At 42.7% G+C, this 17,471-nt stretch overlaps 1 protein-coding gene across 3 annotated transcripts; it reads left to right on the forward strand.

Moving 5' to 3' along the window:
* Positions 1 to 7,314: 7,314 nt before the first annotated feature.
* On the forward strand, positions 7,315 to 17,462 carry grinab (glutamate receptor, ionotropic, N-methyl D-aspartate-associated protein 1b (glutamate binding)). Of its 3 annotated transcripts, none has more exons than XM_071395948.1 (7): positions 7,315 to 7,647; positions 13,286 to 13,792; positions 14,187 to 14,302; positions 14,546 to 14,746; positions 15,056 to 15,184; positions 15,975 to 16,118; positions 16,539 to 17,462. In XM_071395948.1, exons 2-7 carry the CDS (start codon positions 13,360 to 13,362, stop codon positions 16,686 to 16,688), a joined length of 1,173 nt encoding a protein of 390 aa, XP_071252049.1. In that variant the 5' UTR covers positions 7,315 to 7,647; positions 13,286 to 13,359; the 3' UTR covers positions 16,689 to 17,462. The 3 variants fall into 3 exon arrangements, with proteins under 3 accessions (XP_071252049.1, XP_071252050.1, XP_071252051.1); XM_071395949.1 differs by having other exon boundaries at positions 7,437 to 7,652; XM_071395950.1 differs by having other exon boundaries at positions 7,508 to 7,647; positions 13,399 to 13,792.
* The last annotated feature ends 9 nt before the right edge of the window (positions 17,463 to 17,471 follow it).

Below are 17,471 nucleotides of genomic sequence, written 5' to 3' on the forward strand. Positions count from 1 at the left end.
ACAAGTAATTGTTCCAACAATTGTTTACAGACAGATTATTTCACTTATAATTCACTGTATCACAATTCCAGTGGATCAGAAGTTTACATACACTAAATTGACTGTGCCTTTAACCAGCTTGGAAAATTCCAGAAAATGATGTCATGGCTTTAGAAGCTTCTGATAGGCTAATTGACATCATTTGAGTCAATTGGAGGTGTACCTGTGGATGTATTTCAAGGCCTACCTTCAAACTCAGTGCCTCTTTGCTTGACATCATGGGAAAATCAAAAGTAATCAGCCAAGACCTCAGAAAAAATTATTGTAGACCTCCACAAGTCTGGTTCATCCTTGGGAGCAATTTCCAAACGCCTGAAGGTACCACGTTCATCTGTACAAGCAATAGTACGCAAGTATAAACACCATGGGACCACGTAGCCGTCATACCGCTCACGAAGGAGACGCGTTCTGTCTCCTAGAGATGAACGTACTTTGGTGCGAAAAGTGCAAATCAATCCCAGAACAACAGCAAAGGACCTTGTGAAGATGCTGGAGGAAACGGGTACAAAAGTATCTATATCCACAGTAAAACGAGTCCAATATCGACATAACCTGAAAGGCCACTCATCAAGGATGAAGTCACTGCTCCAAAACTGCCATAAAAAAGCCAGACTACGGTTTGCAACTGCACATGGGGACAAGATTGTACTTTTTGGAAATATGTCCTCTGGTCTGATGAAACAAAAATAGAACTGTTTGGCCATAATGACCAGCGTTATGTTTGGAGGAAAAAGGGGGAGGCTTGCAACCCGAAGAACACCCTCCCAACCGTGAAGCACGGGGGTGGCAGCATCATGTTGTGGGGGGGCTTTGCTGCAGGAGGGACAGGTGCACTTCACAAAATAGATGGCATCATGAGGATGGAACATTACGTAGATATATTGAAGCAACATCTCAAGACATCTGTCAGGAAGTTAAAGCTTGGTTGCAAATGGGTCTTCCAAATAGATAATGACCCCAAGCATACTTCCAAAATTGTGGCAAAATGGCTTAAGGACAACAAAGTCAAGGCATTGGAGTGGCCATCACAAAGCCCTGACCTCAATCCCATAGAAAATTTGTGGGCAGAACTGAAAAGGCGTGTGCGAGCAAGGAGGCCTACAAACCTGACTCTGTTACACCAGCTCTGTCAGGAGGAATGGGCCAAAATTCACCCAACTTATTGTGAGAAGCTTTCGGAAGGCTACCCGAAACGTTTGACCCAAGTTAAACAATTTATAGGCAATGCTACCAAATACTAATTGAGTGTATGTGTTACGCACGTCGTTTGAATGAGGAGACCAAGGTGCAGCGTGGTAGGCGAACATCTTACTTTTATTAAAATGAACACCGAAAAACAACAAAATACAAAACGAACGTAAAGTTCTGCAGGCTACACAGCAACTATACAAAATCAAGATCCCACAAACGAAGGTGGAAAAAAGGCTGCCTAAGTATGATCCCCAATCAGAGACAATGATAGACAGCTGCCTCTGATTGGGAACCTTACCAGGCCAACATAGAAATACAACATAGATTGCCCACCCTAGTCACACACTGACCTAACCAAATAGAGAATAAAAAGGCTTTCTAAGGTCAGGGCGTGACAGTATCTAAACTTCTGACCAACTGGGAATGTGATGAAAGAAATAAAAGCTGAAATAAATCATTCCCTCTGCTATTTTTCTGACATTTCACATTCTTAAAATAAAGTGGTGATCCTAACTGACCTAAGACAGGGAATTTTTACTAGGATTAAATGTCAGGAATTGTGAAAAACTGAGTTTAAATGTATTTGGCTAAGGTGTATGTAAACTTCCGACTTCAACTGTATATAATAATGTTACTATAATAATGTTTGTACCTATGCAAAACAGTGAGCTAGAGGAGTGATGTTAACTGTCTGCTGTGTTCCTATGGGGGTCAGATCAGAACCAGTGAGGGCAGGACAGAACAGCTACTGGCCTGAAGCTTTTCCTGTCTATAGAAGCTGCTCCTCTCTCTATGTTGGAGCACCAGCTACCCCACACACACACACACACACACACACACCCACACACACACACACACACACACACACACACACACACACACACACACACACACACACACACACACACACACACACACACACACACACACACACACACACACACACACACACACACACACACACACACACACACACACACACGGAATGTGGAGCTTTTATATTCTAGAATGTTTTTCCTAATGTGCCTTAGCATATTGGTATTTGGAAAATATTTAGGTATCTTTTAATTAGAAAAGACAGATTTGCACCCTTTAGTTAGAGTCAGGGAGTAGGCCTGTATTGAATAAATAATGTGTTCATGTTATGTCAGAGGTATGTTCTCCTGAGATAGTCACATTGTTATTGTCATGTATGTACTAAAGCTACAATGATAATTAGGACTTTTATAAAACCGAAATATAACGGCATGAAGTAAACCTTTTCTCCATCTATACAACCTATTTTCTTGTTATTTTGTAGATATCTTTCTCTTTCTAATGTGTTCGGACAACGATAGAGAAATGTTACAGCGTAAACTATTAGATATACATTATAATACTCTCTATCCTAAAAAACATAGTTTTATTTCCATAGCTGTGATTTTGTTATTTACTTTGTGAGATTGACTGTTTTACAATGTTGGGAACTTTTTATACTTGAACTGTTTCATACAAAGGAATATGTTAACACACGCTATATCTTTTTAAGAAGATTACTTTGAATGTCACTGGACATAAACTACCAAGTCTCTCAGAGATTCCAGTACAATATTCTATTTATCTTGCCTTTTCAAATGTGTTGTTCTGCAAATACAATCATTCATTTAATTAGATGAAATAAACAGCCTTTTAGCTACTTATATTCGTATTGTAGTTTGTACATAATTACAAAACTGACAGAAAGCAGTTCACTGTACATCAACCAAGTCTCACCTGCTGGGGCACATCCTTCTGTCAAACACGATCAACACCTCATCAGTCTGATCTCTTATTGAGAAGAAACCTTGTCTTATCATGGGGAACGTATTGGAGTTACAGGGCAGGTTAGAAGAAACCTTGTCTTATCATGGGGAACGTATTGGAGTTACAGGGTAGGTTAGAAGAAACCTTGCCTTGCCTTATCATGGGGAACGTATTGGAGTTACAGGGTAGGTTAGAAGAAACCTTGTCTTGTCTTATCATGGGGAACGTATTGGAGTTATGGGGTAGGTTAGAAGAAACCTTGTCTTATCATGGGGAACGTATTGGAGTTACAGGGTAGGTTAGAAGAAACCTTGCCTTGCCTTATCATGGGGAACGTATTGGAGTTACAGGGTAGGTTAGAAGAAACCTTGCCTTGCCTTATCATGGGGAACGTATTGGAGTTACAGGGTAGGTTAGAAGAAACCTTGCCTTGCCTTATCATGGGGAACGTATTGGAGTTACAGGGTAGGTTAGAAGAAACCTTGCCTTGCCTTATCATGGGGAACGTATTGGAGTTACAGGGTAGGTTAGAAGAAACCTTGTCTGGCCTTATCATGGGGAACGTATTGGAGTTACAGGGTAGGTTAGAAGAAACCTTGCCTTGCCTTATCATGGGGAACGTATTGGAGTTACAGGGTAGGTTAGAAGAAACCTTGCCTTGCCTTATCATGGGGAACGTATTGGAGTTACAGGGTAGGTTATAAGAAACCTTGCCTTGCCTTATCATGGGGAACGTATTGGAGTTACAGGGTAGGTTAGAAGAAACCTTGCCTTGCCTTATCACGGGGAACGTATTGGAGGTACAGGGTAGGTTAGAAGAAACCTTGTCTTGCCTTATCATGGGGAACGTATTGGAGTTACAGGGTAGGTTAGAAGAAACCTTGCCTTACCTTATCATGGGGAACGTATTGGAGTTACAGGGTAGGTTAGAAGAAACCTTGTCTTATCACGGGGAACGTATTGGTGTTACAGGGTAGGTTAGAAGAAACCTTGTCTTATCATGGGGAACGTATTGGAGTTACAGGGTAGGTTAGAAGAAACCTTGTCTTGTCTTATCATGGGGAACGTATTGGAGTTACAGGGTAGGTAGGCCATACAATGTACATAGGTGAGGTCCAATGACATGTGAAGGACACAGTCAGGGTGAGAGACTCTTTAGAGGGAAACAGCCGTGCACTGATCCAGTCAGAGGCTGCGTCCCAAATGGCACCCTATTCCCTATATAGTGTACTACTTTAGACCAGAACCCTATGAGCCCTGGTCCAAAGTAGTGTACTGTATAGGGAATAGGGGGCCATTTAGGAAGCAGACGATGCTATAGAGTTTGGACAGCTGAAGATGGGGACAGGTGAGGAAACTACATTCACTTCCAAAGAATGTACCAACTGAAAGAGACACTACTCCTCTCTTAACCGTCAGACCATCTCTGTCTACGTGTTTCAGGTCTGAACAACGGTGGACTGAAGTCTCTTCCAAAATGGTTCTCTTCAAAGATTATTCTAAGACTCAATTCTAAATTTAATTTAAATTAATTCAGGTGAGTCAGTGTCTAGTTCATTTCTATGTGGAATTTGAATGTCTTAGTTTGCCAGTTTGGTTGCTGTCCATGGTGCTACATTCCCATGCTGTTCATGACACTGCTGTTTAGGTGATATATGATTGGCCTGACAAATCAAAACAAACTAAAACCAGGAAGAGGAAGTTGAACTAGACAACTTGTATTATTACTTCACTTGATCATCTGAAGAAGAAAAAATCTTGGTTGGTGTCCTCTAAACATTAACTCTCCAACTGGAGAGATTCTGAGTCTTGCTGATTACATTATCCCCCTCTCTTGAGAGATTCTGAGGCTTGCTGATTACATTATCCCCCTCTCTTGAGAGATTCTGAGGCTTGCTGATTACATTATCCCCCTCTCTTGAGAGATTCTGAGGCTTGCTGATTACATTATCCCCCTCTCTTGAGAGATTCTGAGGCTTGTTGATTACATAATCCCCCTCTCTTGAGAGATTATGAGGCTTGTTGATTACATAATCCCCCTCTCTTGAGAGATTCTGAGGCTTGTTGATTACATAATCCCCCTCTCTTGAGAGATTCTGAATCTTGCTGATTACATTTTCCCCCTCTCTTGTTAATAATGTAGATGACCTCTGAAACATGAACCTGCTATGTTCCTAGAATGGTAAGTAGGGGAACTCTATCCCCTGATGTACACATCCCAAATGGCTCCCTACAGTATTCACTATATCGGTCCCTGGTTTAAAAATAGTGCACTACATAGGGAATAGGGTGCCATTTGGGATGTAGTCTAATCTCTCAACCCTTCCTAGAAGGGTCCTTGGTCTGCCAACTTGCAGCCACAAGTCTCTCTGACAGCTACAACTCTCCACTATATTTCATCAGAACATATCAGTTGACCAATGTAAAATATATACCGTATCATCTTTACCATACCCTGATGATAAACATCCACGCTTCAATTCTATTAACACACATCTACATAATGAAGTACACCATACTGTATTCAGAAACCCTTTTTAATGGGGCTTTGACTTCATTCATGGTGTTGAATCTTATGAGATAGTTGATTGGTTGATAGGTTCCTACATGACATTCCCTGCTGTGGTCAGTCTGGAAGACCAGTTTAAGATTAGCGTTATTTTTGTGTGAGTGTGAGTGTGAGTGTGTGTGTGTGTATGTGTGTGTAGGAACAAATGAAGCTGCAAAACCTGCGACTTGACCAGTCAGACAGACAGAGAGGATCCTGGGAACTCCTCTTTCCCCTGTTTTCACCTGTTTAAAATCCTTTTGAATTCCAGGCAAATCGGAACTTCAATGTGGGAATAAAGTTAAGACCACTGATGGCCACGTTAGTCACCATTAGTCTGTTTCAGTGGAATAGAGGACATGGTATATCGTGTTCTATCTGCATTTAAGAGTTACAATACGATACATACATTATTGTTCATTTTCATGGAGATACATTTTGTGAGGCCAAGAGTTGGTCACGCTTGTCCCCATTTTTACGACAGCTGAACCCTATTAGGCAGACAGACAGCTGCAGAATGTCACCTGTCAGGCCTCAGTGTCTGAGTGTGTGCAGGCACAGGGAGGACAGGTGGTGGCCCACAGGCCCTCCTCAGTGGCAGGAACATAAAGATAGAGGAGTCCTCTTTATATCTGTGCCATAATAGTGTCTTTGACAGCATGGGCAGCGGAATTTAGGCTACAACCCCAGGAATCCCCACCTAGTTGACTACTTTAACTACTTTAAAATGGCGGAAGCATGCTGGAAGCCCTCAATGGTGCTGCCCATGCTAAAACTGTCTTTTGTCCACTAGAGGCCTCTATCATACTCAATGGGAAGGAGGAAGAACAAAAGCCCTCTTGTGTTTTGTAAACAAGACCCATGATAATGTCTTCATTTCTCCATTCTGATCAACGTGAGAAAGAGTTAGACTAGGTCAGTGTCCTTGAATTCAACTAAATGCTGAGCTTGTGGTCAGTTCATTGAATTAGTTGTGTTAATATTAAGCACCCTGATGCCAAGACTGGGATTAATTGAAGAACACAGAGTTGTAGATGATTGAAGAACACGGAGTTGTAGGCGAGAGAGCTGAGGTCAGTGTGTGTGTGTGTGTGTGTGTGTGTGTGTGTGTGTGTGTGTGTGTGTGTGTGTGTGTGTTCAGATGTGACATGCTGACATCTAGTGGACATTTGGCCTCGGCTCACTTTTACTTAAAAAATGTTTTTAATAAACTGGCCACTCTAATGTATTAATCCTCATAAATAAACAAAAAAGTATTATTGGAAGTACTTGTTAAAGGCCCAGTGCAGTCAAAAACATGATTTCCATGTCTTTTATATATATTTCCAGGTTGGAATAATACTGTGAAATTGTGAAAATAATGATAATGCTCTTTAAGTGTAAGAGCTGTTTGAAAAGTGGGATGTTGTGGTGGGATGGAGTTTTGGTGGTGACATCACCACGTGGTACATTTGTTGACGTGATACATCTGTTGACCAATAAGAAAGAGAGTTCCAAACCTCTCTGCCAATAACAGATCGTTTTCAGTTTTCTCCTACCCACTCAGACCACTCCCAGACAGTCCTTGCAAAATTGTTGTTTGAGAAATTTCTCTTTGCTAAGAAGCTATTTTTGTTTCTTTTTGACCATTTCAATTGAAAACAGTCACAGTAAGGTACTTAATTGTTACGCATAAATGATTTAATATAGAAAAACGGCTGTATTGGCCCTTTAACGATCAAGTTATAATATTTACTCATCATTGGCCCTACGTTGACATGTGGTCGAGCCCCGCTGCCGCCAGATGGCGCTATTATTCCTCACGTCTTTTGTAATTGTCACGTAAGGAATAATCGCGTCATCTGATGGCAGCAGGGCTAACAGCGTGCCACAGTTCATTCGAGAAATGACGTGCCTCACGCGGGGCGCGCATGACCTCTTGGACTGAAATATGTAACACAGGACTTAGCGGAACAAATATCGCCTACCGAAAAGGAAAGTAATTTTCTTCTTTCCTTTATAGCTGTTCACACGACTGTATTTCAAACTGGGAGCAACTTGGAAAACGCTTACGGAAAACGTTCAAACTTCATCCACGGAGAATACCGGTAATGTGAGACTGAGTTGTTTGTTGCAGTGGGATTTATATATATATATTGTACAGCCTGTTATAGTTTTCCACTTCTACAAAACAACAACGGTTGTCAATGGCGCAGTAATGGTTCTCCACAGCCGTAGTTTAGTCGACTAAACTGATCCTAGATCTGAACTCATGATTCTTGTAACAGTGAAAGTTATTATTGGTAGAAGGGTGCAATTGCGGCCCGAAATTCGGGGCGTTCCTGCATCTCTCAATATAATATACAAACGTATGTGGACACCCCTTCAAATTAGTGGATTCGGCTATTTCAGTCACATCCATTGCTGACAGGTGTATACAATCACACAGCCATGCAATCTTCATAGACAAACATTGGCAGTAGATTTTTTTACATTTAACTAGGCAAGTCAGTTAAGAACAAATTCTAATTTACAATGACGGCCTATCGGGGAACAGTGTGTTAATTGTCTTGTTAAAGAGAAGAACGACAAATTTTTACCTTGTCAGCAAACTTTCGGGTTACTGGCCCACCGCTCTAACCACTACCTGCCGCCCCCATAGAAAGCCTTTACTGAAGAACTCAGTGACTTTCAACATGGCACTGTCATAGGATGCCACCTTTCCAACAAGTCAGTTCATCAAATTTCTGCTCTGGTCAACTGTAAGTGCTGTTATTGTGAAGTGGAAACGTCTAGGAGCAACAATGGCTCAGCCGCAAAGTGGTAGGGCATAAAAGCCCACAGAACGGGACCGCCAAGTGCTGAAGCGCAGCATGTAAAAATCTCTGTCCTTGGTTGAGACACTCACTACTGAGTTCCAAACTGCCTCTGGAAACAACATTAGCACAATAACTGTTTGTCGGAAGTTTCATGGAATATGTTTTAATGGCCGAGCAGCCAAACCTAAGATACACATGCACAACGTCAAGCGTCAGCTGGAGTGGTGTAAAGCTCGCTGCGATTGGAAATGCGTTTTCTGGCGTGATGAATCACACTTCACCATCTGGCAGTCCGACGGACGAATCTGGGTTTGGTGGATGCCAGGAGAACGCTACCTACCCGAATGCATAGTGCCAACTGTAAAGTTTGGTGGAGGAGGATTAATGGTCTGGGTCAGTTTTTCATGGTTTAGGCTAGGCCCCTTACTTCCAGTGAAGGGAAATATTAACTCTACAGCATACAATGACATTCTAGACGATTCTGTGCTTCCAACTTTGTGGCAACAGTTTGGGGAAGGCCCTTTCCTCTTTCAGCATGACAATGCCCCGTGCATAAAAGTGAGGTCTATACAAAAATGGTTTGTCGATCATTGTGGAAGAACTTGACAGGCCTGCAGAGCCCTGACCTCAACCCCATCGAACACCTTTAGGATGAATTGGAATGCCAACTGCGAGCCAGGCCTAATCGCCCAACATCAGTCCCGGACCTCACTAATGTTCTTGTGGCTGAATGGAAGCAAAACCCCACAGCAATGTTCCAACATCTAGTGGAAAGCCTTCCCAGAAGAGTGGAGGCTGTTATAGCCGCAATGGGGGACCAACTCCATATTAATGCCCATGATTTTGGAATGAGATGTCCGACGAGCAGGTGTCCATATACTTTTGGTCATGTAGTGTACTTCTAATGGTACTTTTTTAAAGCTAGGACTCCGGTACAGTGGGTGACGGTAACGCACCATAACGTTGGATGCCAACGGTTGATAAACCCGACAGAAGAGGCGGGGGCAACAACGCTGGTTGCTAGGACTCCGGTACACATCAGGCGGGATAGGTAGCTAGCTAGCTAGCTAACGATAGCTAGGACTCTGGTACACAGCTGGCGGGGGCGACAAAGGTAGCTAGTTATGATACAGGAGCTCCGAGCCATGCGTTGAAATCGCTAAGCAGCTAACTTCGAAGCAATGTGCGGAAGCATGTATCACTATCAGAAGTGCGTCATCATCAATTACGTCCGAAGCTTAGTTTGATCATGTGCTTTTTCAAACGGTGTGTTGCAAAATGCGAGATCCCACTGATTTGGCCATTGTCGCTGCTTTCAAACACTGACCTGGACACAGCACTTACAAATATAGTTAGGATTTTGTTCAAAAAGTTTAACCTGACTGGTAGTTTAGCAGGTAGAGTATGGAACATTCAGGGGCGTGAGGGATTTGAGGTCGAAACCCGATGAAGGAACACAATTTAGGAGAGAAAAAAAAGTGAAACCACACTTTCTGCTCAGTTCAAATAATTTGTTTTATTTAGTATAATATAATCTTCTGTCTTCAGCATCCTAAATAATGCCACAGATTCTGTTTGTTTTTTAAAAATGTATTTTGAAGGCAAAAGGGAAGGCATGATGTGAACCTGGTATTCCACCGGATTATAGGCTACTAAACCAAGGATTTACTGCCACACCACGGAGTTTTGATGAAAACAGTGGAGAAGAAAACATCTGATAATCACACCGCTATTTATTGCTGAACAGCAGATGTTACTAATGTGCATTGTGAACAGATAATGAAGCTCCCAGTAATTGACCCTTTTCCGGCACAATTTGGTGAAAGCGGTGAAGCCTTCAGAAAGCCTCGATTACCCAGCTAACTAGGATAACGTGTCCTGCACAGATGGAACCAGGGTTGCCAGATCTAGCTCAAATGTAAATGTATAGCCCAATGACCCCTGAAGGCCTGATCTAGCCCCCCCCAAAAAATGTTGCAGCAAGAGAGGAGTTGCTACATTTATCCAATAAATCCTTTTCCAGGCTAAGAAGCAAAATATGGTTTTCCATCAAAATAATAATTATTGCGAGTTTAAGAATATGTCACAAGAGAAGATACATTTCCCTTATTAAACTCTCCAGATCATTTTCATCAATGGATGTCAATTTAACTTGTTTAGACTGCTATGCTTAAGCAATAAGGCGCGATGAGGTGTGGTATATGGACTGTTCTTAAGACATAGCCTTTAGCCATGGTATATTGGCCATATACCACAAACCCCTGATGTGCCTTATTTCCATTATAAACTGGTTACCAACATAATTAGAACTGTAAAACGTTTTTGTCATTCCCGTGGTAAACGTCTGATATACCATGGCTTTCAAACAATCAGCATTCGGGGCTCAAACCACTTAGTTAATAATTGTAAATATAAACTGGGTGGTTAGAGCCCCGAATGCTGATTGGCTGACAGCCGTGGTATATCAGACCGTGTACCACGGGTATGACAAAACATGTGTTTTTACTGGTCTAATTACATTGGTAACCAGTTTCTAATAGCAAATTGGCACCTCAGGGGTTTGTGGTAGATGGCCAGTATACCACGGCTAAGGGCTGTATCCAGGCACTCCGTCATTCGTAAGAACAGCCCTTAGCCGTGGTATATTGACCATATACCACACCCCCTTGTGCCTTATTTCTTAAATATATCCCGTTTGCGCATGTGGATAACTATATAGATAAACCCAACAGGAGGGTTTGAGTGATGAATATTGAACAGAGGATCTCAATCTCTGTGTTAGAAACACTTGGATTATCTTCTACAAAGGAATGTCAGGCAATTTTCTGGTAATTGTGCAGTTATTATGTGCCAGATGTTAAGACTACAAACTGTTATAAATGGCCTATTTTGGAGATTGACTTGTTATTTCAAGAACTGAGCATGAGTAAAACCCTTCGCTTGATAAGGTTATCCATAAGAAAGTCGACATTAGAATGCAGTTTATTTTAAACCACCTCTGAGCAAATTTATCTAAAGAGCTCTCGTGCGCCTAAAGTCGTTTTCCAATTCTTTGTCGCCGTTATATCAGTTCTAGAGCGTTAATGATTTATGGAATAATGGTCATTATGGAGGCACCCATCTAAATAGCCTTGGTAAAAAGTTGTCACGACGTGCTTGTGTGCTGCTCTGTCTCCGTGTCTCTGCTGCATTACTCTCTCAACCAGTGCTCTCAACGTACACACAACGCTCCGGTCCACTCACTCACTCACTCACTCACTCACTCACTCACTAACAGACTTCTCACTGCCTGATAGTCTGCGGCAGCAGGTCACAGTGAAATATATATTGTTTAAGAGAAATGCCATGGCGGCCGCAATGCGATTTAGAAGTATCCCAAAATCCCTCCACCCGTGACCAATACATTTTCACCCCTGACATCGTTTTCAAAGTAGCCCAATGCAGGAAAATATCAAACATGGCAACCCTGGATGGAACGATAAACCAGATAGTTGACAGGATGTATAAATATGAATCATCCGGTTGGTGTTTCCATTCACTGAGAGGAAGCCCAGTGGCCAGAAGTGGCTCTTGGCTCTGCCCGCCTCCCTGCTTGTTCTGCCCACTATGATTCATTTGGAAACGACAGGCTCTGATCTGTCTTGTTAGTTATCACAATATTTGATACCGGCAGACAGTGCTCTTAGCCCTCGAAAAACTCTGATAATACTTTTATTTCCCTTTTGACCCACATTGGAATCGCATTGACAATCAGGGGAAATCCAGAATATCAAGTGTCACACAAGAATTAAGATGGCGTGCTCGAGGGGGGGGGCGTTTATGCAGGAACCAATGGAATGCTTGAGTGGGGGGGCGTTCCTGCAGTTGCAGGAACGCCCCTAATTGCAGGCCGCAATCACACACTGTTGGACAATTCTTGTGAACAGTCTAGTTAAGAGCGGGACAGGGAGGGATACTTTAAAGTTGTACCACTGCCCCACTCGCTTCCCGTAACCATAGTTAATTTTTAGTGACTGATCAACAGTCACAGTTTATTTTTGGTTATATTATTTTGAGCTCTTACGTTGTAATGAATAGCACACTGCTGTTTGCTTATCATTGTTCTAATCTAGATAGTTTTCTGAATCATGGCTCTCTCTCTCCCTCGTGATGCACAGTTATTACAGGGTGGATAGAGTATTCCCTGCTCCAGTATCTGTGCATTAGAGAAGCCTCTAAACGGATTCAAACTCCCATTAGACAGCTCTGCAAGCGATCTTACCGAATAGGGAGTTTCGCTCAGCAGCTATGTTCATTTCCTCCCGTTACGGCCTGTATGTACTTCCAAAACACGTCTAAATAAAAATACAAGCAACCAAAAAAAGGTCATTCTTAGCACCTCCAATGTATTGAGATGTTGTATACTTTCTGTTTGTGGCAGTATGAGTGCTGAGTATGAGTGCTGAGTATGCATGTTCTTTGCTTGTACATTTTTATTTATACCTTTTTTGGAAGTACATACCGGCCATAACGGGAGTAAATTCAGATTTGTGGTCAGTAAGGAACATATTTTGACATGATGCTTGCAGAGCTGTCTAATGGGAGTTTGAATGTGAGCTTCCTGGGCGTTGGAGAGGAGACCATCATACTCATTGTCGACATCTCTAATGCACAGATACTGGGGCAGGTATCCCCTAGGGATACCAGGATGGACTTTGGTCTCCTTTTAAAACCCCTTTTTAGATTAGATTATATACTCTTAAAACCTTTACCATCCTAACCTACTAAGATACCTACTAGGATCCTAACCACCTACCTGACTAGGTGAAAAATCGATGCCCTTGAGCAAGGCACTTAACCCTAATTGCTCTGGATAAGAGCTTCTGCTAAATTAGTAAAATGTCAAAAGTAACTTTTGTCATTCGTCATCATGTGTCTCTGTCTCTAGTGCCCTGTTTCTACAGTCCAGACAAGATCAACACTTCTTGAACCCCTCTCCTAGTGAGAGGAACAGACCTAGTGATGTCCCAACCTGACAAGAATATCTATTCTTCATTGGAGGGGGGCATCCAGCCCCCAAATGTAGGCTTTGGGCAGCCAAGCCCACCAGGATATGGGATGACCTTCCCCAACACGCAGGGAATGCCGAACCCATTTGGGGAGCCAGGGCCTGCTCCAGGGGGGATGCCCTTCCCCACGCCTGGGGCATTTGGTCAGCCCATGTACTCCCAGGGTCAGGGGAACCCAGGATATGGGATGACCTTACCCAACACGCAGGGAATGCCGAACCCATTTGGGGAGCCAGGGCCTGCTCCAGGGGGGATGCCCTACCCCACGCCTGGGGCATTTGGTCAGCCCATGTACTCGCAGGGTCAGGGGAACCCAGGATATGGCACTGCACCTTACACTCCCATGCCTGGGGCCTACGGTCAGGGCTTTGACAACCCAAATCATAGTGAGTACTTCAAGTGTTAAAGGGATAGTTCACTCAAACTATCTTTTAGTCATTTGTTCATTAGTCCACAAAATGATGCATGACAGCAGTGAAGTTTTCAAGATGGAGCTCTTTCAGTACGGAGCAAAAACAATGTGTGTTATCATTCATTGATAGATAGAAAGGGGCATTGGAAGTATTTGTGGTCTGATGTGTGTTCTCGTTCATTGATAGATAGAAAGGGGCATTGGAAGTGTTTGTGGTCTGATGTGTGTTATCAGTCATTAATGGATAGAAAGGGGCATTGGAGGTGTTTGTGGTCTGATGTGTGTTATCAGTCATTGATAGATAGAAAGGGGCATTGGAAGTGTTTGTGGTCTGATGTGCATTGCATTGAGTCTGTCTTTTCTCCCAGACCCAAACACTGGTTACCACAGCGATGATCAACCCCCAGCCTTTAGTGACAATATTTCCTTCTCTCTTGGTACTGGACTGGACGACAAGACCATAAGACGAGCCTTCATCCGGAAAGTAAGGGACAACCTGGATGACAAGAGGCTCCAAATCAGGACCTCAAGCAAACTTGAACTAAAGAAAAAATATTAACTTAAGCTAAAATGGTTGTACATGCATCTGTATAGCCATCATAATAATCAAACAAAATGGCTTCAAACCGTTTTTTAAAGAGCAGAGTCTACATTTCATCTGTAGTTGGAATTCTAGTACTGTATGTATCCTGTATCTAATAGTCTCTGTCTCCTTGTCCACCTACAGGTCTTCATGGTGTTGACCGTCCAGCTGATGGTAACATTCTCCTTTGTGGCTATCTTCACCTTTGTGGAGGGCATCAAAGTGTTCGTGAGGGCCAACACATGGACCTACTGGGTGTCCTATGGCGTCTTCTTCGTCTCTCTCATCACCATCAGCTGCTGTGGAGAGTTTCGCCGCAAACATCCATGGAACCTGATTGCACTAGTAAGTTAATAAGACCTGTCTCATTTAAATGGCCATTATTACCATTATATAATTATATACTTTATGGTCCTGTTTTCCAAACTCAGATTAAGCCTTTACCTGGACTAAAAAACACCCTCAATGAAGAATAGTATTCGTAGCTGTTCTTTATGGGCCGGTTCTGTACATTTATCTAATTGAAGATGAAAAGAAATGTCTTATTCACTATAAGTTTGCGTTGATATGTGCACTTCTACATCACAAGTTGCATAAGTATTGTTGAAGTTGTAAAAGAGGTTGTATGACTCTCCTTGCCTCTGGTGTTTCCAGTCCATCCTGACCCTGGCTATGTCCTACATGGTGGGGATGATCGCTAGTTTCTACGACACTGACTCAGTCATCATGGCCGTGGGCATCACTGCTGTTGTCTGCTTCACCGTGGTTATCTTCTCTCTCCAGGTCTGTATCCATCTCTCTCTCTCTCTCGCCCTCCATCTCTCTCTCTCTCGCCCTCCATCTCTCTCTCTCTCGCCCTCCATCTCTCTCTCTCGCCCTCCATCTCTCTCTCTCTCGCCCTCCATCTCTCTCTCTCTCGCCCTCCATCTCTCTCTCTCTCGCCCACCATCTCCATCTCTCTCGCCCTCCATCTCTCTCGCCCTCTATCTCTCTCTCTCTCTCCCTATCTCTTCTCACAGTTCAACATGTCATAGGGTTATCAGGGATGGGGTGTATTCCAGTCAATGTCAGAATTAAAGGTAGACTCAGTGAAATGACATTGCTATGAGCGAGATGCAAGACTTCGGTCACACACAGTATCTGTGCATGGGTATGGGTTCACTTCACGCTGTTAGAGCGTGGTAGGTACGGTACCAAAACAGAGGGAGAGTTGAGCCTCACGCTTCAACGCTCTTAGTTGGGGAAATTGATGAACTACGCTGTTTACTTTGTGCACCTACGTCATATCGCTGAGTGTACCTTTTAAACAGCATTCCTATGGAATCAAATTTAACAGGAATTGACCTGGAATTGACCCTGCCATCATAGATACTGGCCCTGTTCAGTGATGGTATTGACCCTGCCCTGTTCAGTGAGGCTAGTGATAGTACTGACCCTACCCTGTTCAGTGATGGTACTGACCCTACCCTGTTCAGTGAGGCTAGTGATATTATTGTTTGATAGTAAACTCATTGGCTAATCACTAATATGTCCCTTTGACCTTTGGCATTCTTCCTGACCCGACCTCATACAGACCAAGTATGACTTCACTTCCTGTCACGGTGTGCTGTTGGTCTGTCTGATTGTCCTGGTCCTCTTCGGCTTCCTCTGCATCTTCATCCGCAACAAGATCCTGGAACTGGTCTACGCCTCGCTGGGCGCTCTACTCTTCACATGCGTAAGTCCTTGTCACAAATGCCACCCTATTTTCTTTGTAGTGCACTACTTTTGACCATTGTAGTGCACTATTTAGGGAATGGTGCTATTAGGGATGCATAGTAAAATCTCTTTCTTTGGTAATGATCTTGATTATCATAGGTGATGTCTTTTCCTGTAGAAACGATACTGGTGGTGGTAGTAGGGCAACTATTTAAGTATTCATGCAAGTGTTTTGATTGATGGGCCCTGGCCAAAGTAATGCCCTATATAGGGAACAGGGTGCCATTTTGTACACAGACTTAGTCATTATTTTGCATGTGTTGTCAGACCAAATCAAGACCTTATCTCACTGCACAGATTTTGCTAAATAGAATGAGTAGAATGCTAATTCTAATTGTGATAATAGAATGATCATTCTTTTGAAAAATCTTGATTCCAGTTCTTGGCTGTGGACACTCAGCTGCTGCTTGGCAACAAGGAGAAGGCCCTGAGTCCAGAGGACTATGTTTTTGCTGCTCTCTCCCTGTACACTGACATCATCAACATCTTCCTCTACATCCTGTCTATCGTTGGAAGAGCACGGAACTGAGAGCTTCCTCTAAAGGAACCATTGAAGGATGAAGGAGTCTTTTTACAGGAGTTACTAATTTGTTCCCGTATCTAGTACAACACCTGCTACACATTGTTTTATGTGCCTATGTCTCAGGTGAACACTGCTGTCGCCTGTCGTTCTAAATGTGGTTCCCTATGCGCTTTTAGAGCAGTGGTTCCCAAACTGTGGGGCGCGCCCCCCCCCTAGCGAACTCAGTCCGGCTTTGAACTTACTCTTGAAAGTTGTAATAGTAGAATGCACAAGGTGACATTTCTAAATGGGGTGGTGCATCATCAGTTCCTCTTGTCAGTCATTGCAGAGCGTGTTTGGGAAACCCTGATTTAGCAGATGTTCTTATCCAGAGCCATGTATTTTTCTATTGCGTTACTATTTTTCTTTGCTAATTTTCGTACTTTTTAACTCTGCATTGTTGGGAAAAGACTCGTAAATAAGCATTTCACTGTGAAGTCTACACCTGTTGTATTCGGCGCATGTTACAAAACATTTGATTTGACTTAGTTAGTTCATTCAACTTGGGTAACTAAACAACCACATATCACAGTCATAGCAAGTAACTCTGCTTGATAGTACTCCCTCATGTTTATTGTGATCAGTTTTACCACAATCCAGACTGGTTTAAATTGTGTAGTGTGAATAATTAATAATATATTTGAATTCAATTTGTTTTGTGATATTTCTGATGTTTGTGAGTCTTTGCAGCTGTATTTGTTGATAGTTATTCAATTAAAACTGAATTGTAATCTCTTCTTTTTCTTTTTT

The sequence above is a fragment of the Salvelinus alpinus genome, chromosome 4, assembly GCF_045679555.1.
Source record: "Salvelinus alpinus chromosome 4, SLU_Salpinus.1, whole genome shotgun sequence".
NCBI lineage: Eukaryota > Metazoa > Chordata > Actinopteri > Salmoniformes > Salmonidae > Salvelinus > Salvelinus alpinus.

Coding starts and splice junctions, on each gene's coding strand:
- grinab (XM_071395948.1), top strand. CDS start 13,360: ATGTCCCAACCTGACAAGAATATCTATTCTTCATTGGAGGGGGGCATC. Junction 14,747..15,055: donor CATGGAACCTGATTGCACTA/GTAAGTTAATAA, acceptor TGGTGTTTCCAG/TCCATCCTGACCCTGGCTAT. Junction 16,119..16,538: donor GCGCTCTACTCTTCACATGC/GTAAGTCCTTGT, acceptor TCTTGATTCCAG/TTCTTGGCTGTGGACACTCA.